This window comes from Streptopelia decaocto (assembly GCF_964273445.1).
Source record: "Streptopelia decaocto genome assembly, chromosome: 4".
NCBI classification, from domain to species: domain Eukaryota; kingdom Metazoa; phylum Chordata; class Aves; order Columbiformes; family Columbidae; genus Streptopelia; species Streptopelia decaocto.
Window position 1 is genome coordinate 36,265,464 of NC_138658.1, and position 24,407 is coordinate 36,289,870.

General features: G+C 37.7%; 1 protein-coding gene across 6 annotated transcripts in view; it reads right to left on the reverse strand.

Moving 5' to 3' along the window:
• The window catches only part of MARCHF1 (membrane associated ring-CH-type finger 1), a 231,833-nt gene that overhangs the window by 18,483 nt on the left and 188,943 nt on the right, over positions 1-24,407 (reverse strand). For 3 of the 6 annotated variants that reach the window (XM_082050949.1, XM_082050946.1, XM_082050947.1), the window contains 2 exons: positions 12,322-12,401; positions 11,305-12,045 (listed from right to left, as the gene is read on the reverse strand). In XM_082050949.1, coding sequence (XP_081907075.1) covers positions 11,305-11,990 — 686 coding nt within the window. In that variant the 5' untranslated portion in view covers positions 11,991-12,045; positions 12,322-12,401. Of the gene's footprint in view, positions 1-11,304; positions 12,046-12,321; positions 12,518-24,407 lie in introns of those variants that run through there. The other 3 variants (XM_082050950.1, XM_082050951.1, XM_082050948.1) reach the window with 2 other exon arrangements.

Genomic DNA, 24,407 nt, shown 5'->3' on the forward strand with positions numbered 1-24,407 from the left:
AAGGAAAAAAAAAAAAAAAGAAAAAGCTGAAGCTTGGGAAATATTATTTTGAAATAGAGAAGTAGCAACAACAGCACAGATCCTGGTGTCACACAAAGGAAACTTAGAGTTTAGAAACTTAGTACTTGGGAAAGTCACCCTCAGATGGATGTGTTCAGAGGAGTCTGAACATGTCTGAGGAATAACTTGCCCCTTTCTGCAGAAAGCTGTGGCGACACCACTCCTGGGGTAGCAAAGGGGCTGGGAAGCGCCTTGCAATGAGGTTGTCTTCCTGCTAGTCAGGGAAGGGAAGAAGGTGACCACCTTCACAGCACAGGAGCACCTGGCAGACATCAGGAAACAGCCTGGCAAAGACACCCTGTGACAGACTGGCTACAGCCCAGCACCAAGGCTGCTAAATCCACAAGCAAGGGGAGGAGGAAATATCAACACCTAAGTAAAACATCTATGGAACAAAACCAGCTGCTTCACTATTCTTCTGTGGTGTAGCCTAGAGCCATAAGAAAATGAATCTACAATAATGGGAAAGCAGAACAAAGCTACTTTGATGGATATTTAGAGAGAGAAACAAAAAAAGCTTCTGTGGAAACCCGGTACACAAAAGCCAGATTTCAGTGTCTGTAGTGGTGCCCACACAGTATCTTGTACCCCGTGGGAATGGAGGGGAGAAGAAAATACCCACAATGTCCATCTTGCACACATTTGTTTTTTGAGACATATTTTACAAGAACTCTATTTACAGTCTTTTTTTTTTAGTAACCCAGCCAAGCTAGGTGCATCAGTGGCTTAGTTCTTAAATGGAAACTGGCTGTATGCTGACTTCTTATTCAGCCTGTAGCTTAAGCAGAACTAAATTTTCAAAACACCGAATAGGTATTTTGCTAACAAATGCAGTCCCAGCTGAGAGTTACATAAAAAACATCATTTTATTTTAAAATTAAAGCTCTTACCCAAAGGAAAAGTATCATTCTTGTTCATTTAAATTCAAGCTATACACAATTTATTTTACAGGCTTAACATTTAAACTATTTAGAAATTAGACAGCTAAGCTAGGTACCCAAGAGCCTTTTTCCTACTACTGCCATAATTGTTTAAAATTATTTTAAGAGCTAAAATACAAGACTAAAACTCCACTGGGATCTTCAAATAAAGTGACATTGCAAATTTGAAATTAATAGAAACATTCTTCAGTAGAAACACTTCTACAGAAAACCTCTATATGAATTATACATTCTATTTATTCTTTCATTGTACTGAAGTTACAGCTAAATGCATAAATAACAGGGTGACATTAAGAACCTTTATTATACAGAAGCTCCAACAGAATAATCTAAATGGCCTCTTCTAGCTTTCTAATAATGAAATATGTAATGAGAATAAAAATTAACTTCAAATGGAATTAAAGTCCAGAGAAAATAACCAAAGGCATGTTTTCCATTAGCTTGAATGTTCTTTGGTGCATTTTAGCTCTTTGTTATTTGTTTAGCCAGATGAAATTACCTTAAAATAAATTTGTGCTACCTAAACTCACTATCACAGTCTTTAAAGATATGTGGGTGCCTGAGAGCCATTGAAATAGACTGTTAGCTAACACCTTAAATATCTTTTAAAGACTTGGGCCAAATAACTTATAACATCTTGCTTAGCCATGAGTACTGAATCAGAATTCTGTACATCTGTGCCCTTTGCTGTATTTATCTATCATGTAGATCATCATTATCACAAATTACAGAAAAAAAGCTGTAGACAATGGTTTTGAAAAATATGTTGTTCAAATGGAACTGAGACAGAAAGCACAGACTTACCTAAGTGGTATCTAAACCAAGTTGGAGGCATAGAACTTACATTCTAGTTTCCTATTTTTACATGATCATAACTGCTTAAAATTTTCACCCATCAGAATGATTCTTTACAGGACTGATCTTATCCCAAGATTAAAATTTGCTTACATACTTTAGAAATGAGTTAAATGAAAAAAAAAAAATAAAAACAACAACCAAACCCCACTCTCCACTATAAAGCAAAACAAAACAAATTGTAAAATCTATACTGATCTATATATAAAGTGTAGTGCAAAGTGTAGTGCAGCGCTGATCACAGTTAATAGTTGCAGTTTCAGCTGTTCAGACACACCTACAGAATTTACATACTCAGCTTTTCTCAGCCTTCTAGTCCTTTAAGGCAGATAAATGGCCTTCATTATAGAGCAATACTTTTGACTATTCCGAAACAGAGGGGAGGAAAGTCAGCTATTTGACCAAATCCTTTTGGTTAGAAACCCTTTATAGTCATAAATTGAGCCTGTTTTGGTTTTTTTTTTTTTTAGGTTTGACAGCTTAATTCTTTAAGATACCAGCCTGTGAACAGGACATTGCTTGTCTAGGGAAAAGATGAGTACCAGGCTCCAAAGGAGCTTTTGCTCTACAAATCATGTGTACACCAGACAATGCAGCATATACAAGCTATTAGATGATCTTCTGATTCAGATATGCACATTTTTTGTGTATGTGTGCAGAATATACAGACATATCCCTACACATTGAGATCATAGAATATTTTTTTAAAGAAATCTCATTGTGCATCTTTATGAAATAATATTATAACAGTGCAGTCATTCTTATGCTTAAATTTTTGCTTTATATGACAGTATTTTAATTACCCAGCCCATATTTCTCTAGCGTAGAAGTGTTTCTACAACCTTCAACACACATATGTACCAAACAGAGAAATTAATGCCAGCACTGTTCATATATCAGACAAAAATCCATAAAAATTATTTGAAGGATGTTATTAAATAGCAGGTTCACTTATAATGCAATAAATTAGAAAAAAAATATATAACACTTTTCAGGAAAAAAATAAAAAATGCTAAACTGAAAACAAAATTTGTGGTTTTGAAAGATTTTGCATAATTCCTATTAAAACTGTTGCAGATTTCTTGTATGTTCCCTACATAAGACCCAATTCTTAAACAGAAACAGAATACTTCAATTTAGAAAATGTTTAGAGAAAGATTTATGTAGAATGGAAAGTTAGAGGAGTTTACTGAGAATATTTTAGAATTATCTTTCAGTATTTCTTTTTGTTCAAAATATTAATTGCATTCAAGGCACATTCAAATGATGCTGAGATCCTAATAATAATGCAATGCTTCACTGAGCAATTGTATGTGACATATTAAACTCTGTACCATAATGCCTATGCAAAATGAGTACGCAAAGTTGCTAGTAGTTTCAGGTATACCATGTACTTCACTGAAGGGCATATTGACACCATATTCATATAAATGAGAGATGTTTCTTATTGGATTAAAATTAAAAGATGCTGCTAAACTAAGCACTCAGAAGAGAGGCAACTTCAGAATTTGGTTTTGTTGCAGCATCTTTAATTCCATTACTATGAATTGTCTTCCCTCGTTTCGCCTGGTCCTGTTCATTGCAAAAATAAGAAGACAGGAAGGGAAGTATGAAACAAGATGGCTACAGTTTGTAGACATTCATACGCTAACTGGATTCAGGCTGATTTTCAGAAAAATGGCAAGAGCTATCCTGCATGACTGTACTTCACTTCTCATCAAACGAAGTTTACTTTTTTGTCTTTTTGTCTTTTTTTTTTTTTTTTTTTTAACAAAAAGGTCAGTTCAAAAGGTCAACTAAAATCAGCATGGAGCAAGGAGTTCACATGGAAAATTTTCAGGTTTTCCTGACAGCAAACAAAATGACCATCTAGATGATTAGTGACCATCTGAGCTGCTTACTGCAAGAGATACAGGTAGATTCCAACAGGTTTGTAGCGTTTCCTTCACAGGAAATTTTACTCTCATTAAAGAGGATAGCTGCTAATCTTAACTATCATTGGAAAGCCAGCAGTAATCCTAACCTGTCTTTCACTAACTCACTTTAGTTTTCTGTAATTAAGAAAACAGGCTGACTTCTATGCCACTGCAGTGAAGTATAAAATGCACTTATTCTGCAGGATGCTTGTGTGCATTGTGAAACTTAGTGCTCTGCCCTTACCCAGTTGGCAAGTGCTCCTCTGTGACGGTATCTGAACTGCTGATTTCCTTAAGTGGCTACTGCTAAAGGAAGGTCATCAAGGATAAGAATGAATTAGCATGTTCCTGCTTGTGCTTCAAGCTACACAGGTGCCTTGTCAATAGGAACTGCACAGGTGGAAAAGCGTTTGCAGAAATTCTGCACCACCAGAATATTTTCAGTGGATCTCCTATTTGAGACTGGCACAGTATCTCAGTACATAATAACATTTTCAAGCATCTTTGGTCATTCCATATAGACAGGGTTTTGTTACAGGCAGGTAGTGCAGACAGCTTTTATAGTCTTCCTTAAAAATAAAACAGTTCAAATTTTACTCTCATTAACAAATATATAACCTAGGGGAATGCCTCTGAGGTTTTCAAAAATAGGATTGTATGTGGGGGCATAGGCATACTCATGATGATGTATGATAATGTTTAAGGGCTATAAATGACGTAAGTATGTAAAACCTGTACTGTTCTCTAATAGTCCTGGGTGCTATGTCTATGCTAACTAACATTGCAGTGAAAGTGTACCAAATCTGTTGAAAAAAACAGCTAGTGCTAAAAAGCTGACATCACAGAATCATAGAATACCAGGTTGGAAAGGATCACAAGGATCATCTGGTCCAGCCTTTCTCAAAAAAGGCACAGTCTAGACAAGATGGCCCAGCACCAGGGACATAGTGCTGGTTGCTTTGATGCAATAGTGGCTTGAGGTTGGACCAGGCACGCACCTTTCAGTTGACTTTCAGTCAAAGGGAATATAGTTAGAGAACCCTGAGAGCGATTCTCAGTGTGGTCTGGATAGTGGCAAAAGTAAAGGTGATCAGATGTGCTTCAAATACAGGCTCCTTATCTGAATGCAGGCACCAATGGAGACCACTTCACTGACAAAATTAGGAGGGGCTACTGCCTGTGATATGTTTACTGCCCCTGTGATCTAATTTCTATGTGCTGTGAACTAGAGCACGATAGTAAACTAACGCAGATGCCTTATCCCCCTCCTCAGGAAAATGACAGTATGGAAGTGTACCAGTGGAAGACAAATGATTTCAAACTTTTAACAAATCTCCATAATAAAAGAGGGAAATATCTTCTCTGTATAGACATGCTCAAGGAAAATAATGCCTATTCCAAAAATATTGGTTTTGGAGACCAGAGATTGAAAAGGAAGTTAAAATCTTGACCTTCACTGGAAAGCATACCTGGACTAAATGATTATTCAAATTTAAATTCTTACTCTGTTCAGGGGGTTCATCTCATTGCTGTATCTCGTGGTTACTAAAGGGAGCTTAGTCAGGGAGAAACAGCATAGTTGTAAAATGTTGGACCAACTGAATTCTTGGCTTTGATTCTTGGCTGTGAGGATTATTAGCTGCCAGAATGAAACAACATGAGCTCCTAGGTTATCTTAATTGGACCAAAAGGAAACAATTCCACAGGCTTGCAAAACGATGTACGAAATTGCTGTCCTTACTGTCTGATAATCTTAAGAAAACTGTTCTCCTGTCCAAAAAAGGTCATTTTCTCTTTCTGCCAATTTCTAAAGTGCTTACAGTGCTTTTAGATAGTTAGAACATAAAATTAAAGCAAACAACTTTATGAACAACTCACAGCAAATAATTAACTCATTCATAAACAGAAATGAAAAAAATATCAAATACTGCTCCTGAACAATTTATCACTTGGAAATAAAAAAGTTAAATTCACTAAATATGTTCACCCCGCAATAGGCTACAGCATGCCGTGTTTCCCTTGCTTTCATTTTGCAGGCTTTTTTTTTTTTTTAATCTCATTTCCATTCTTTCCACTGTTAAATCATAAAGTAATCTAAATGACAAATTGGTCTTTCTCTCCATTTAAACACAGTGTGAATGAAGCACATATTGAGTGTAATCAATTTGTGTACCTCTTCCCTGTCACTCCTGTCCTTCTATTGTATTACACAGTCAGGCCTTTGTCTGACCAGAGAAAAAAACATTTTCAAAATGTTGCACCACACCAGTAGAATTTCATAATGGTCAAGATAAAGCTTTCTCTTGATTTGTGCAAACATGATCAGAATTTGCAAGAGACCAAAGAGCAAACACCATTAGGAACAACACATTAAATCTTTTCTTTTGTCAACATTTTCTGTCCTTGTATTAATCTTCTATTAAAGGTGATAAATAGGATAACTAACCATCTAAGTAGTTACGAGTAACTCCTGCCTCACATGCACTGTCAGAGCAACTCGAGATACATGTCAGACAAGATTTGGTGCACTGAGCACAGTTCAAAGAACTAGGGACTGCATCTTAAAAAAAGATTTATATTTCTTCCTACCCACATAGTGGAAGTCAAAGCTTTAAGTAACTGTATTCCTTTCAGAACAAATGCAATCTCTAAGTATTTAATAATGGGACTCTTAAAACCAAAGGTCTTCCCTTACCCAATCCTTCTATAAGGAAGCGGCACCATTTCACATATTTGCATTAAAAATAATAAGAGGTTTTGAGAGAAAGAGGCAGAAACCAGGACTCTGTTCTCGCCCAGTTGAGTGACCCTAGCCACAACAAACACAACCAGCTTGCCTTGTTTAATTTCCTTGCATCCTTCTGGATCATGGAGAGCTTCCAAAAGAGACTGCATAACCAGATGGCTGAAGAGGTGACAGATGGGGCTTTGAACCATCAGACAGAGAATAGAATTAACCAGAATTTCATACTGCTTCAAAGACTGATGAACCACTAGACCATCATACAGGGGAGGAGATTCCTCAAAAAGCAGGAGATTCCTATCAGAAAGTCACCTTGCAAAAAGAAGGCTTTAAACAGGAAGGTAAGCAGCAGTTGCAATTCTTTAAAAGGAAGGGGTGAGGAACCAACATGCAGGAGGAGATTCAGAGATTTGGCTCCTAACGAAGGAAAGTATCAACCGGAGACCCCAAGGAAGGCACTAACATCCCAGGGACAAACAGGTTAAAACCCGTCATCAGTGTAGTCCGGCATCCTCCAGCTTTTGGTGATTTTGGAGGGCTCTGGATGGTATTATATTTCGAGTCTATGTATTCTGCACTACTGTTTAAATTATTTACTGGATCCAACTTCACGGTTTCAGTATAAATATTTCAAATGAATGTTAAATTTCAATGGTAGTATTTGAGCCTATATATCTATTTTCTGTTCACCTTTCTCCTTTTTCCTCAAGTCCATGAGGACTTATTTACTCACAAGAGGCTTTCTGTCTGTCTGCTGATTTTGTGAGCACTGTACTACATGAATACTTCAGGATGTAAGTATTTTCAAGCAAGATGCTACTTTTTCAGGTCCTGCTATAATATTATTATATTATGAAAATAAAACCCCTGTTACAACACTTGATTTCACAGAGAGAAACTACATAATAATTTTGCCTCTTCTCAAGTGCAAAGTACACTATTTCTTCCTTTCCATGATTGTATTAACACATAGTAATAACCGTATTAGTCTTTTCCTAAGTTTATAATGGACTTTTAATTAATATACTAGCTTTTAAAGCTGATCTTGAAAAATTATGCCTTGAAGTAGATTCTGCAGATTTCATGAATCAACTTCATCATCTCCCTTACTACTTCTCCCCATTCTTACCAGCCTTCTGGCATGCTCTACTCTTGTATTTACTCCTCAAATGAGGGCCTTACTTTTCCTGACTGTACATAGATTCATTCATGGAGTTCAACAAAATAAAAACTCTACTTCCAATATGCATTTTTTTCATAGTGAGAAATTTCATCTTATTTAAGTGTGTGTGGTTTTTATCAGCTTACAGAAACACAGTTCAGTGTTATTGCTGAAATGACTGCATCAGTGCTACAAAAAAGATTTTACACCAAAAGCATAACTAGTCAAACACAAAATATCTTTCAATTCTCCCATCATAAGTAATAAAAATACCATCATATTAATTCAGAATCAGAACACAGAGCACTTATGATATACTAGTTGCAATATCAACTAACTCTTTTTCTTTCCTTAGTAATTCCTATGGAAAATCCATGGGACTAAATCCTCACAATCTATTCACTTTATCACAGCCCACACACAGCTTTTCCTTTCAGTAAGATTACCCACGCGCAGACCAAAGAAAGCTATTTCTGAGGCTGCGTCTCAAGCCACATGGCAAATTCCACAATAAAGTACAGTGTATTTCAAAAAGATGGACCCAATTTGAAATCACATTGCTTTGAAATTGGGAGGAAAATCTCAGACAGGTGCCAAAACAACTCACTGTGGTCAGAACTAACTTATATAGTAGTCCTTAGTCCCAGAAACTGAAACCTTGCCTTCTAACAGAGTTCAGAAGAAAGGAATGTGTTCAGGGAAGAAATTGTAAAGATCATCGTTGGTGCCATGTCATTATTTTGTCATTTTGGAAACAGAGAAAAGTGACATTGGAAGGTGAAATGTCTCACTTGAAGTGACCAAGAGTCCTGCCTTAGACTAGCTGAAGTATATAGTGTGCCATGGTACTGTACTTTATCTGTATGACTAATGCGCTTATGCTAAAATGGGTGCATCCCGTCACATTTCTGCTCAGCTATTAATAAACGCACATTGAGGAAACTGCTTATAGCCTTATGTGCGTATATAAATGTGTTTCATAGCCAGTAAATAATGAGGAAGTAAAGAAAAAAAAAAGCCTACTCAAACACTTAGAGTTACTGGCACCAGTAGATGTTCAAGAACCCTGTTCCTCTGCTATTTCCATACAATGTCATCTAGTTGAGAGCCACTCAGCCAGTTTTGTCACATCAACTAGAAGACATGAATACCTAGGATGAAAAGCCTGAAAAAATGTCTCAGGAAAACAAATTTTTCACATAGCAACCAGTCATGTTAATTCCAGTTTTAGAATAAGCATCACAAAAAAAAAAAAAAACACCAAAACCTTTTTCTCATGCAGAAAAATGTTTACTGTATATATGCACATCAACATTGAAATTTAAATTTTTGTTTGTTTGTTTCAGAAGCAAGACTGTGAATGTGAATAAAAACAGGCCACAGATCATGAGTCAATTAAGTGCATGGACCTGCCCTGAAAAACAGAAACTGTAGTCTTTACTGTATTGGTAGTAAAAACATGTTTTCCTTTTTCTTCAACTGTCTGCAAATTGATTAACAAAATTTACCAGCTATTAAAAATTAACATGCTTTAACATGATATATTATCATCAGTACGATACACCTAGTAATGACAACAAAAAATACATCATTACCCACGACATGAAGGTAAATGCAATTATGACTGTATTGACCAATTTTGCACAACAGGCCAAGTTATCAGCCATGGTGAGTATAACTCTGGTTGGTCAAAGAGTGCCTACACTGACGGTGCACCCAGGAACACATACCTATAAAAAGTTTTCAACCTTCCCCAACTAAACAAGAGTCTCGCTGAAAAGTTTGTAAGCACATCCAAAAGGTGCATACTTGAACCAAACTCCAAATCTTGCAAAGAGTGTCTGAATAGTTATAATAAAATTGCATGGATTGAGAAGACAGATGAAATACTGGAGTCTGCTTTCCATCTGAAAGCAAGTCTATGTTTGTGGATTTAGGCAACAGTTAGGACTATTTACATGAGACAATTACTTTAATTTATCTTTTTTTTTTTTTTTTTTTTTTAAATACAGTAGAGTTAAGCCTGTATAAAGAACTTATAATAAAATAATTTACTTTAGTTTTTTGGTAGCTCATATTCAGTTAATAATGATTAGACAGTCCTGTTATATATGTACTGTGCCCACTACGCTGGATCTTCAATCCATGCAGGCTTGGTGGTTCAGAATTTTAAGACAACTCAGAAGATGTTGAAGTAGTTATCTGTGCACATCTCTGTATCATACCATGTAGACCTACTTCAAGTGTTTCAAAAATATATAACATATTTACACCACTGCTGCTTTCTTTGCATTTCTGTAAGGAAAAAGAGGTCCCAAGATAGGGGCATGGTCTTGATGTACAAGTTGATGTACAAACACAGCTGGACTTTACTCTGAAGAATATTAAATTATCATGACAGCCAATAGTCAAACAACCAAAATGTCCATTTTTAGCTTGTAAGTGTAACAAGGAGTGCACGGCACTAACTGCGTTAGTAATGGCTTGTATCTCCCGCTATGATAAAACACAACGCCTACATGTTATATTTTTTCTTTTTAAAACGAGGATCTTTGTAGTGCATCCCTACATTGAAGTATGCTGTGAAACTGCATGATGTGGAATCGTGAACTTCCTCATTCTGACTGTTTACATTTCCATGCAAATTTCTTCCCAGTGAAGAAAAGTGAGAAATTTTGTGTTACCATATCGAGAAAAAAAACTTTATAGATGAGAGTCAATGCTGGCTCACAAGTATGAGGAGAAAAAAACCCCCAAAAACTTGTTTCAGTTCTGCCTAATTTACAGGATGGTGCATTTTCAGTTACCACTAAATTAAGTAACTCAAGTCCACCGAGCTGCCTACTCCAAATTCAGACATTTGCTCAGAAGTGGCCAGCTTGCTCTCATTTCCAAGGGAATACATTCATGCTAAGGGTATCAGCCTGTCTGAAGACTGAACTTCTTAACTAGGGAGAACTGTTGTTGTTGATTTTTCCTTCCCAAAGCTTATTTTAATACTTATTCTGCCCAATCACACTTTATATTGTGCTTATGATGGGCCCCAGACTAACAGCCCCTACAAGTTCACAATGTAAAGGTATTGAGCTGTGCAAAGTCCTGTACAACCGGAGAGGGTGTTTTGCAGGCACTGTCCATCAGATTGCTGCAGTAATGGTAGCTCTAGAGGACACTGAATCAAAATCATAAATTTATTTCATGTAAGTTTATGAAAAATGAGAAAGAGGGATGAAAACTGGATTTGATCATATAAGAAGGAAAAACTCCATATCCCATTTCACTGAGCTAACTGGCACTCTGCCTCATTCTCTGCCTTTGGCTGGAGATTTAAAACACAGTAATACTCTGCCAGAGGACACACTGTGTCCATTGCCATGAAGAAAAATTGAGCAAAGAAAAACATTTGGTTCCCTTGTAGGATTACTGTTTTTAAATAAGAGAAGTATGCCTTCAGATCGACATATGCTAACTTCTTGGTAGCAAAGGTTTTTCTGTTATTCCTTATGGCCTGCCCAGCAGTTTGTTACTGAGAAACAGTGGCAGAGAGCAGTCAAGAGGAGGACACTCAGCCCCTAGTGGTGAGAAATTCCTTTTAAGAATGCTAAATCTTTCTTATTAGGGACTAACCTGCATACTTCTAAATCATCAGACCAGTCATCATACAACACTGGAGGCTTCTGAACGGCACCAGTCCAACTGGGCTGTGCCCCAGCAGGTGCTCCATTAGCTGGGACTGCCGGAGCATCACTGCCAGAGCCTGCTTCTGCAAAGCAGTCCTTTGAATCTTTATTGTGTCTAAGGAAAGATGTAGGCTGCCGATCTCTGTAGTAGCTTTTGCTTTTTCTTTTCCCACATTTTCTTGAGGAAATCCTTGCCTCTTGAGATGATGCTGAAGACTGTGATTCTGTAAGCCTTGGAACCCTTCTTCGACGGTGATTTAAAGTAGGATTCTCAGGGTCAGATACCTCTTGCTTCTTTTTCCCCATCGTCCCCAAGGTGACAAGTTCAACTGCATTATTGTTTGAGGACCCATCCTGGTTAGTGCATGATCTATTGTTCCTTCTCCCCCTCCTGGGCATTCTGGCCTTTTCTCTCGCTTTCCTTCTAGCCTGAGCCCACTGACTCTCATCTGAAGATGATGATGAATCAGATGCATTCCAGCTGGATCTCACTGGCTGAGGATGTAATTTACAGTCTTTTCCCTTTCCTTGCTTTTCTGTATGCTCACCATTGTCTCCAGTCTCTTTTTTCCGCCTAAACCTTCGTTTTACTTGTTTCTTACCAGACTCCCTATTAGAAGGGGTCAGCACCATGACAGGGGTTGCATGTTCAAGCTCATCTTCTGAAAAATCATGCAAGGTAGAAGATCTAGACAAGGCAGTAAGCAAAGGAAAGGGATGGAAGTGGTAAGGATGGGTGGAAGGAGAGAAATCACAAAAGAAAAAAAAAAAGAAAATGAGAACATGAATTTTAACAGAAAAACACAAGACTGAAAAGCAAAACAGAACCAAACCAGAAATCAAATGAAAACTGAAGTCTAAATTATGAATAGTGTTAAGCAGAAGCAAGAGCTACATATTATTTAATAAAGACAACAACTAATGAGCTTCAGCCAGATTTGAGCATATTTTTCTCAGCACATACCTACAAATGTCCTGAGTGGAAGGGCAGACAGACAACCGTGACTGACTCCTGGGAGCTGTTCCTGTTGTAGGACTGCTTGCCTGTTGAAATAAATTAGACAGTTTGGAATCCTTGTCCATGAAATACATCGCAGATATTTTACTGCTTTGCCACATTATTACAAAATTAAACTGTTGCTGCTGTTCATAGCACACTGTTGAACACTTGCAAGCTCACAAAATACAGGAAGCCTGACCAAAAGCAAAACCTATTTGTGGAACTAAATATGACTGAAGTGTTTCAGCTCTCATTCGCTCACAACTACTTTTCGTCACTGTTTGAGGAAGCAGCTTTCAACATTTGAATTTTCATTTTGTTTTTGATCTACTGTAAATGTCTGATGGGAAAGGATGTTGTTTTTATTTCATGCAATCAAACAACCATGATGATTCCTTTCAAATTGGAGTGAAGCGCATTTACATTGTGCTGAGTGATAAAGAGCACTAAGCTAACCTATGTTGAGTGGACTGACAGAACAGCGAGAAAATTAAAGTATGTTTTAAAAGGTTTTCAAGGCAATCAGATCTTCTAGAAGAGCTCAAATATGTTAAACTGATGAGCCTGGTAAGACCAAAGTGCAGGCTGCATCTCTACAGAACTGATCACATTCTTAAACAGCAGGAGAGAGGGAAAACACATTTAGTATGTGGCATTTTGTTCATAAGGTTGTTGCTACAAATTGCAGACTCAGTTGCTCAATACTCGCAATGAAAACATATTTTGATGGTGTTAACAGTAAACCATTTCAATCTGAGGCTTCGTGATTCTTCAGGATCACTCACAAGGTATAGTATTGTGGAGAGAGGGTTTAATACAAATCATTCTTAATCTATGAACTTCCTTTAGCTGATAAGGGCATTAGCTTTCAGTATGCAACACTATCCCACTGTGAGCACCACTATGAAATGGAGACAAAATGTTATAAGCCTAAGAGTTCTACAGGATCACACACCAGATGCAGGGGAAGAATGACTATTAAGCAAGAGTAACAAAAATAATAAAAAGATGCAATGGCTGTCATCCCAGGCTTTTACACAAGCAAATCAAATTCAGTCACACGTGGAGTCCATAATAAAAATTATTTCTAGCTCACTTTTCACAGATGTTTTTGTGGTGTCAGTTTGAAAATTAATAGTACAGGCATAAATAAATAAATACAGCAAGTACCTGCTGACACTTCACTTTTATCCAAGGTTCTTAATATCCATTATGGCTCTTGCATAGATCTTTTGGAAGCATCAGTCACCTCTATGTGCATTTTTGCTTTTAATGGGATACCAGCTGAGACTCAAGAATAGTGCTTTTGCATGAAAATAATTTAGTTTTTGGAACTCAGGTAACCCTTTTTACCTCTTGATGTGTTAGTGTCACAAATCCAAAAATATTACTAGCTCCTTATGGCTAGTTCCACAAAATGAAACTCAGTAAGATGAAAACCAAGCCCATATCAGAAATTAAATTGTTAAAGCTTCTGGGCACAATCCTTATGTTCAAATGGATTTTCTATGCCTGTGACCACCAGGCAGAGCAGAAACATCAGAATAACTGCAGCCTAATGTTGGAAAAAGAAAGGACAAGTATCAGTGAGAGATATTGTTTGTATTTCATATTTCTTTTTCTACAAAAGCAACATTTCATTTACACACAGTGTGAAGAAATATGAATTGGTTTTACATACACATTAGAAGCAGAAGGTACATGGGACTGCTTCTACCAAGTTCAAGATTAGAGCATCCCGACACATAGGAAGTCACGGAAGGGAGCCAGGAGATCTGCGTGGTTAAACAGGGAACTGCTGGGCAAGCTCAAGTGGAAGAGGAGAGTTTACAGATCACAGAAGGAGGGGCTAGCCACTTGGGAAGAATGTAAGGCCGCTGTCAGAGGATGTAGGGAGGCAACTGGGAAAGCTAAGGCCTCCTTAGAATTCAATCTGGCAAGAGGGGTCAAGGACAATAGAAAGAGCTTCTTCAAATACATGGCAGATAAAACTAACACTAGAGGCAATGTAGACCCACCAATGAATGAGGTGGGTGCCCTGGTGACAGAACTCACAGAGAAGGCAGAGTTACTGAATGCCTTCTTTGTCTCTGTCTACTCTGCCGGAGGCTGTCCTGAGGAGCCTCGTACCCCTGAGGCCCCAGAAGAAGTCACAGCAATGGAGGAATCTGCCTTGGTTGATGAGGACTGGGTTAGGGACCAATGAAGCAATCTGGATATCCATAAATCCATGGGTCCTGATGGGATGCACCTGCGGATGCTGAAGGAGCTGGCTGAAGTCATTGCTAGGCCAAAATCCATCATCTTTACTAAGTCATGTAACGGGAGAGATGCCTGGGGACTGGAGGAAAGCAAATGTCACTCCAGTCATCAAAAAGGGCAAGAAGGAGGACTTGGGTAACTATAGACCAGTCAGCCTCACCTCCATCCCTGGGAAGGTGATGGAACAACTTATCCTTGGTGCCATCTCAAGGCATATCAAGAATAAAAGGCTCATTAAGAGCAGCCAACATGGCTTCACCAACCATGCTTCACCAACCTCACAGACTTTTATGAGGACATAACGAGGTGGACAGATGGTGGCAAAGCAGTGGATGTGGTCTACCTTGACTTCAGTAAAGCATTTGACACAGTCTCCCACACCATCCTTGTGGCTAAACTGAGGAAGCATGGTCTGGACAATCGGGTGGTGAGGTGGACTGTGAACTGGCTGAAAGAAAGAAGCCAGAAAATCATGGTCAATGGGGCAGAGTCTAGTTGGAGGCCTGTATCTAGTGGAGTGCCTCAAGGGTCAGTACTGGGACCAGTACTATTCAATACATTCATCAACGACTTGGATGAGGGAATAGAGTGCGCTGTCAGGGAGTTTGCTGATGACACCAAACTGGGAGGAGTGGCTGACACGTCAGAAGGTTGTGCTGCCATACAGTGAGACCCAGACAGGCTGGAGAGTTGAGCAGGGCAAAATTTAATGAAATATAACAAGGGCAAGTGTAGAATCTTGCATCTGGGTAGGAAAAAAAACAGGTTCCAGTATAAGTTGGGGAACGACCTGTTAGAGAACAGTGTAGGGGAAAGGGACCTGGGGGGTCCTTGTAGACAGCAGGATAACCATGAATCAGCACTGTGCCCTTGTGGCCAAGAAGGCCAATGGCATCCTGGGGTGAATTAGAAGGAGGGTGGTTAGTAGGTCAAGAGAAGTTCTCCTCCCCCTCTACTCTACTCTACCCTGGTAAGACCGCATCTGGAATATTGTGTCCAGTTCTGGGCCCCTCCATTCCAGAAGGACAGGGAACTGCTGGAGAAAGTCCAGTGCAGATCCACCAAGAAAACTCCAACACACCATCTCCCATATGAGGAAAGGCTGAGGGAGCTGGGTCTCTTTAGCTTGGAGAAGAGGAGACTGAGGGGTGACCTCATTCATGTTTATAAATATACAAAGGGTGAGTGTCACAAGCATGGAGCCAGGCTCTTCCGGGTGACAACCAACGATAGGACAAGGGGCGATGGGCTCAAACTGGAACACAGGAGATTCCACTTAAATTTGAGAAGAAACTTCTTCTCAGTGAGGGTAACAGAACACTGGAACAGGCTGCCCATGGGGGTTGTGGAGTCTCCTTCTCTGAAGACATTAAAAACCCACCTGGACACCTTCCTGTGTAACCTCAACTAGGTGTTTCTGCTCCGGCAGGGGGATTGGACTAGATGATCTTTCCAGGTCCCTTCTAACCCCTAACATTCTGTGACTCTGTGATGTGTGGTTCAGCATATAATTTTTTTCCAACTCAGCCTCTGTGATTAGTTTTAAGTGATTAGTTGTACCTTAAGCCATTTGTGCAGCTTCTTAGTGAGGAAAGATGCAGACATCAGCACCAGAGCCATGTTGTTGGGCTACATGCTGCTGCTATGTGAAAAAACATCCCCCCAGACTAAACCCCAAATGAAGGGTTGCCCTAGAGTTGTGTGGGCTCCTGAATTCATCCTCTGTGACCAGTTCCCATTTCTTTTTTCCCATCACAGCTGCAGAACTCTACCATGGCTTCTTTCAGTATCTGTGTACTCTAGAGCTTTGGCTCGATCTTAAGTGGCGCTCAGATCATCCCCATGCCATAAAGACAACATTTATGTCACCTTGCCACAAGCATTACCTATGAGAGGATAACAAGAACAGCTAAGCTGGCCCAGTAACCCCCTTCAGGAGGTCTGCACAAGTTCAAGAATCTCTCAGTAGCTATTAAAAGCAGGAAGTCAGCTAGACAGTTCTTAAGAGGGCTGGAATCAAGCCAAAAATTAAAACAAATCCCTTGAAAAGCTTTTACACTTATTATTTGGGACTGGAGACAGGTGGAAATCTAATTATTTTAAGATAAAAATTACATTACCAGTTTGCTTAAATCTTATATTTCACTCTCAGCTGTAAAGAGGTCTGGACTGTTTCAGCACTACCCTTACTTTCTAGTTCCGCTGCACCAGTATAATGACATTATGTTTAGTTGCACATAACTCAGAGGAAGGTTTATTTCCTTCTAAAATAATTTACATCAAATTCTTAAAATTTGATTTTGCTTGTTTGTCTAATTCCTTTTGGAGCAAAGCTGACATCTGGGCAGCACAGAGCCTATGCACTGCTTAAGTCTTCAAAAACAAACCAAGAAAACTCCAACATGCCAAGTTATGCTCAAGAAAATTCAGATTCTTTGAGCAAGTTTCATTCAATAGGTTTCTAAAATTTTTAAATACGAATTTTGATTTTTATGCACTTTAAATAGCTTTTAGTAGTAGAATGAACTAATGGAGTAATTTCTAAAATCAAGAAAGTTATGTGTTTCTGATATTCATTATCTGATATTTACTTATGGACCTCACAGGTACTGGAGGGCCTTATTTTGTAAATAATTCCCATCTTACCTTTGTAAATCAAGCAGGAGTGGAAGGATCTGTTAATATCAGGTCTGTCCCTGTTACCATATGTCATATGAATATAATAATTCACAACTAGCCCAGCTCTTTTTAAAAACTTGTAAATACCAACTCAGCTGGAAGCCTATTCCAGACCTTTACCCACAGATTGCTTTGCTTTTTCACCCTATCCATATTCTCACAACATAAACTGCATTTGCTTTCTGCTGCCAACACTGCCTCTGGGCTTGACTCATTTCTTTAAGTAATGTTCCTTCTTAGCCATCTCCTCTACAAGCTGTACTTCTCACAGTCATAAAAAAAAATAAAAGGGTCACAATGAAGATACTTAAAGTAGCATTTAGTTGGCTGGTGTATTTACAGAGCACAGCATAAAGCCATATGGAAGTTCCAGGTAAGATCATGGGAGTGATACCAGTGTTTCGCTTCCTCTGCAAGGTAGAATGGGCTGATGCTACCTTAGGGGCTCTGCAATACTGTGCCACCACAAACACAGCATTAAACAAGTCCATCATCCCTGCTCATAATAAAAGCTTTATTTTATTTTTAACCATCTTTACTGTTAGTTTTAACAACAAAATACAATATCCTTTAAGAGGTATAAAGTTTATTTTAAAGGCATATCTGACAAACCAAAAAATGATCATTTGAATATATTCTGGTCAAATATCAGTCCGGCTATTATAGGATTCTATATACAGAAGACATTGGAAACAGCCTCAAGCACACAAATCTTATGGCTATAATTGCTGTCCCATTGCTATAGTGGTATTTAGCACACTGAATATTTTGAGATACTGTATTTATTGAATAGAGGGATCAGATTGATGCTGTGGATTCTAATTCCACTTGGGAGGCAGAATAATGAATTTAAAAAAAAAAAAATTATTCTTTGAATAGATGTCTACTTTAGACAGCTTTATTGTACAGCTCATTGGAATGGGAAAACTAAACAAGCACTGTACTAATGCTATCATAGCAAATTCTATCAGCAGTGTAATTAAATGTGGTAATTCAAAATAAAGTTGTCCAACAATTCATTTATAAACAAGGCAGCTCATTTCTCTATGCCATCAACACAAGGAAAATTCTTGAGGGATAATGCCAACTCCAGCTGATTAGGTCTGGCATTTTGAAAATGTTGTTAGTAGAGAGAGATTCCCCAGTCATCACCTTCTGCTGTCTTGGCCAGTTTACATAAACTTTCTTGTCAAGGATATCAAATTCACAAACATGACAAGGCACTTACCCATTATAATTCTTGATACATTCACCATGATTTGTTAGTATGATTTTCAAACTGAATACTGATAAATATGGAGTTTTCAGGACAAGCAAGATGATATTAATTTATCTGACACAAAGGGACTTTAATATCCCACACATATGTCCATGTTAAAAGACTGCAGCAAAGACAGAGATGGGGGACATGCTGAAGTTCAGCTGATGAAAACAATAAGAATTTCAAATCAAGATTGCCTTTACTTTGGTGTTCAGGATCTGACAGAATTTTCCAGACGATAACAAAAAATGAGAGTCAAACTCATTTTCACCTTTTCACCATATATATACATCAGCCTCGCGGTTGCCTTCAAAGGGCCGAGTGTAATTTTAGGACTGTATAAATGTAGGAGTAGTTACATTTATACAGTCCTAAAATTACATTCGGCCCTTTGAAGGCAACCGCGAAGCTGGAGTGGCCCTTGGTGAAAATGAGTTTGACACCCCTGCTCTAAAGCCTCTGGTCTGTGCAAGGAAGGCCAGAGGCATTTTCAAAAGCTCCTCAGCTCACAACACAGCTTAAGTAGAAAGTTATAGAAAATGGAGGGATGACAGGGCAGACAGGGAATATGAATAATGCTTTTATCTCTTACTAAGTATGCTTTATAGCAATGATGCATCACAGAATCCTCTGGATCCCGCCAGCCAATACAATAAAAAAGCTGAAACTCTGTCCTATTAAAACAATGGCATACCAAGGAATAGATACCTTAGAAGATCAGAGCAGTTTGCATGGCAAAAAGCTCAGCAGGAGATCCAGTCTTTGTATTTTCATCTGAAGGTTTCTACTCTGTAAACAATGCAACTTTTTATGGAAAACAGCCATTCATTATGAACTTTCATTTGGATAATTTCTCAGATCTAAAAAGATTAAAAACATGGTAGAAATGACCAAGGCTGGGTGTATCTTATAAAGCATGTTGGTGAAAATGGAAACATATGCACATAGGTTTGGGAGAGGGAGGAGTTTCTTGGTGTGTTTTTTGTTATTTTGTTTTGTTTGTTGTTGGTTGGGGTTTTGTTTGGTTATGTATGTGTGTTTTGTTTGTTTGTTTGGTGGCTCGGGGGGAGGAGGTTTGATTTTTTTTTTTCCCCCCTTTCTTTTTTGGTCTTTTCTGATGGAGTTCCTGCTTTGTGCTCTGATCTCGAAGTTCTTATAGTTTGACCGATGGCTTTACAGCAACAGTTAAATTAATTGGTAACTCAATTTCTGTTACATTTTCTTTCATGAGATTTTTTTTTTTTAATTATTTCTTGCACATCTCTTCCCCAAACCCTTTCTTTCTCTCCTGTCCTCCTTCCCCTCCTTCCACCTACCTCTGAAGAGAAGGAATAAAGGGAAAAGTAACACAGAAGGAAGGAGAGAAAATATCCTTATGATTCTGCTGAACAATACCATTCAGCATCTTTGAAAGTAAGGATGATCCTGTTATAAAATAGTTTGAAATCTAAATCACTAAAGCAGGTTTACTTTCCATCAAAGGAAAATCAAAATTGCAAGTGGCAAATCTATCCTACTATTTAAAAAATGAAAACAATAGAAGCAATTACAACTTTGACTTGTAGATTCAATAAACTTTTAAATTTCTTTTCTCCTGTCTTACCGATCTATGTTAACTTTTATTTTGAAAGTAGAGGTTCTGCTCTAAAATTCACACTTTTGGTAGATGCAGAGGCACTGATAGCTAAGCTTTGAATTATCAGATGGATTATAGTTTGCAAAAGTAATTGTACTGCAGTGATGCAAGATTGTTGATTCATTATTCTCTTCAAGGATGCACCTTTCTAGGCATTATCACTTTGTTAATAAAAATGTTATGTGGTTCCTAAAAAAAAATATACCCTGATACAGGCAATTGAAACAAAGGATGTGCTGGTCGTTATTCAAAAGTTGCAGAGCCCTGAGACCAGAAGCTTTTCTGTCTGGAAGTAGATAAATGCAAGTTTAGCATCTAGGAAAGGCGAACCACAAAACACTCATCTTCTTTGTTACTGGATTTTGTAGTATTTTAGTTCTAAGGGTAGTCAGTGTCAGTATTCAGAGAACATTTAGACTTTCTCTTCCAAAGAGGGCATCTGTTTCTACATGTCCCTCTATCTGCAAGACTTGAAGCCTGTCCTGGCTTTGTTAAAAAACAAGTTTCTCTTTTAGTGAATTTGCTTGTCAGCTAAAGCCTTCATATTAGCTGCATTTTCCTGGAGAACCAGATACATGTTTTGGTAAACATAGCAATGGAATGCAAACTTATTGATAAGCATGGATGGACATCTCCCGAGAGGGGCAAGGAGAAACAGGTGACCAAGAAACTGACCGTGTATAACATTCCATTCATGTGAATACTTCATATAAAAGTGAGAGATCATGAGGATCTTATCCCTTTTTCCTTTTTCCCTTTTGCTTATGGCCGACATTAGGAGAGGACCTTGCTGGTCGTCCCTGCGAACTGAGGCCTAGTGAGAGACTGAATCCAGCTCCGGTTGGCTGCAGAGTCCAATCCAGGACTTCGGGTGCCAGCTCTGCAGTTGCTGAGACTTTCAAGATTGGTTTTGTATATTTTGTATTATTTTCTCTATTCTTATTAGTACCATTAGTAAAACCTTTTTTAATTTTTCCAACTCTCTTCTCTCTGTCCTTCTTTCCCTCCCAATCGCCTGTCCTTGGTGGGGGAGAGGGAGGGGCAAAAGGAGGAAAGGCGGGGGGAGGAGGTTAACAATACATCTGCCAGGGTTTTATTGTCACCCTGCAATCAAAACCCTCAACAAAGCCTCAAAATATTTCTATGTACTAAGCAGCCTTCAATCATATGACATTCCTGTCACTCTCCCACCAGTGCATAATTGTGTGAGCGCACACACTCACCATATTCTTCGTTGGGTCTGATAGGCTATGAAGGACACAGACTTGCTAAATTCCTATATCTGTAAGGATATCATTATTATATTTGAACAAGTCTACTCTAGTGTGTATTTGACATCTATTTATTCCAGTGATACAGAAGAGAGAAACCTAAATGTACCAGAGCAAAGGACCTGTAGAAAGAATATAGAAATGACTAAGCTGAAAGACAGTGAAACCCTGACAATGCATCATTACAAAAATCAGGATACACTATATTTTTATGAAGTACAAGGAATCTGAGATTGCAGCCAAAAATAAATTTGTAGCACTGCAGAAATAAAGTTTGCTTATTTTAATTGTTTTAGGACAAAGACCTGCAATGTGCTTTTGAGTGACATGGTGAAAAAATAAATGCCATATGAAGATTTCCAGGAGTACCTATGGAGTAGGTATGTTAAAGATCACAATTCTTGTTGAAAACTAAACAATAAATATATGTCATAACTTGCATACCATGTTTACTGAAATTAAAGCAAAGCTACTTTTCCTGTATGTTATTGCATATCATAGGATAGGATTGAATTCAGTGTTAACACAATGTCTTCACAGAAGTGGAAATTATATATAGGGATTACACACAAAGTAAACTCGTATAAACACATAAAGTTTGTGGTACTTTAAACACATTTCAAACATATTTGTTATTTTGTCTGGCTTGTGGGTCTGGCACATTTAGGTATACTCAGAATATGCTACCGGTAAGAACTGTGATTTAATAAAATGTACTAATTTTGTCTATATTCCCTCTCATCAGAACACAAGTTTAAAACAGGTCAAGTGTATCCAAGAATAAATTGAAAATGTATTATTTTCTACTGATTGTCCCCTGGAACTGAGATGTATTGAATGCAATTTTATTCAGAAGTTCAAATATCAGGCAGATTTACGTAAATTCTGCAGTCATGCCTTTTGTTAAGCTTATCGTAAATAAAGAATAAATTATTATTACAAGCCACAAAGTATTCTCTAGCCAAAAAAATCAAACAGTTACATTTAAGAGGAAAAAAGTGTGCAGCAATCGTTATTATGCCATTGAATCTATTTTTTTTGCCTTTCTATGCTTTCTATTTTGATGAACAAAATAGTCTTCACTAACTTGTTTACTTTGTGCTGTTGTTTTTTACAGTAATAGAATCATAATGAGAGTCAAATACTAGGTTAGTCTTCACCTTTGGTATTAATGATTCTGTTTATGAGCAAGAAGAATAATTTAGATGACTAACATAACATTTACACTCATTTTTTAATGCTGGTTTGGTATACACGATATTATTCACTGTAACAGCACTTTTGAAGGCTGGCATTTTACACTTAACAAGAGCAACTTGTTGTTTTCTTGAATGATTTTATTTTTTGAAAGCTGCAAATTTTCTCAGTTGCTCATTACAGTAATCTAGAAGTTACAGTTGTAAAGGATGGATATACCGAGTTCCTTAAAAAACCAACCAACCAACCAACCAACCAAGCACCACCGCCAATCTGGATGAGAATTGTCACTAATAATTAGATTGAAATTGGCAAAGAACAATAAGAATAACAAAGGTGGATCAACTTGTAGCAATGCAGACCTCGGTAGCAAAATGCAAGGGGTCACACTTTTGCTTTTTACGATTCAGTTGTGCAACAGGTATCTTGGAGATGCTGCAATCCTCTTTCAGGCTATCAAAGTCTATGATATGAACTTTTAAAAAAATAATATTTAAGTTCCTTTATTCTTTTTCCACCATAAAACCTATTATTTGTGCTTACAGTAATTCTGACAGCAGGTATTATGCATTCTCTGTAGGTATCATGGTCAAAGACATGGTGGTATTTTTACCCATTTAAAAAAAATGTATCATGTGTAACAGTGAGTTCTGCTTCAAGTTGTACAAATCTCCCAAACTGTGATGCAGGACTCTTTACACATTCACCTTGTACTGACAGAGGGTGCAAAACTAGAGGATATCAAAATCCATGTGAAAGAACATTAAATTTTAATGGAAGAGTGATTAAATGGAAAATTATAATTAAAAAATATAGAATACTATATCACATATTACATAAATTGATAGTCAGTTTGTGAAATATATTTCAAAATCACAAACCAAGTAGCTCAAATCAATAACCAATAAATTGCCAACAACACCTTTTTCATCTGAAACTTTAGCAGGCACCACTTTGACATGCTAGTGCCTTTTGATTTTTATTTGTATGTTACTAAGAGAAGCCCAACCTGACATAACAAATCAGTATAGAAATTGCATGAACATACAGTAAAATAAATTATTTCATTCTTTCCTTTCTCTATTGTTTTTCATATTATAAATTAGACCTGTGAATATTATCACACTGAATATTCTGAAACTGTCACTTACTTCTTCCTGATGTAACTTAACAGAGCTTTATTAGATGGATGCTTCAGAGACTTGTAAATAAAAAGTGTTCTAACACCTGCTCCAGGCTTTTGAGAATCAATTGAGCCAAAACAAAAATCAGGCATTTTGCTCCAAGCCTGAGTTTCTCTGCACTGAAAAATAAGCCCAAAGTTCCCATCAGAGAATTTCAAATCTTACTGCTGAGAGAGCAACCTTCTCTAAGGAACTCTTGAATCATAATTAACATGCAGAACGATAATTACAACATGTTAGAAACATTTCTTCCAGAAAGCATTCTAACAAACCAGGCAGCCTCAGAAACACATATAAGCATAACCTCTATGGACTGTAATTCAAACACAAGATTTGTTCCACTGGTTAAGCACAACAAAAAAAAATTAATCCACCAGACCCTTCTCAGACTAGCGTTTCTCTTAAATTATATTTTGGAAGAGATAAAATCTTTACTGAAAAATCTACAGTGCACAGAACTAAGCAGTGGCAAATAGCTAATGAGCAAGATCAAGTTTTTAATTTACTTAGATTTTAAACACCCAGATAAGATAATGCTAATTCTGAAATCCAGAATAAGA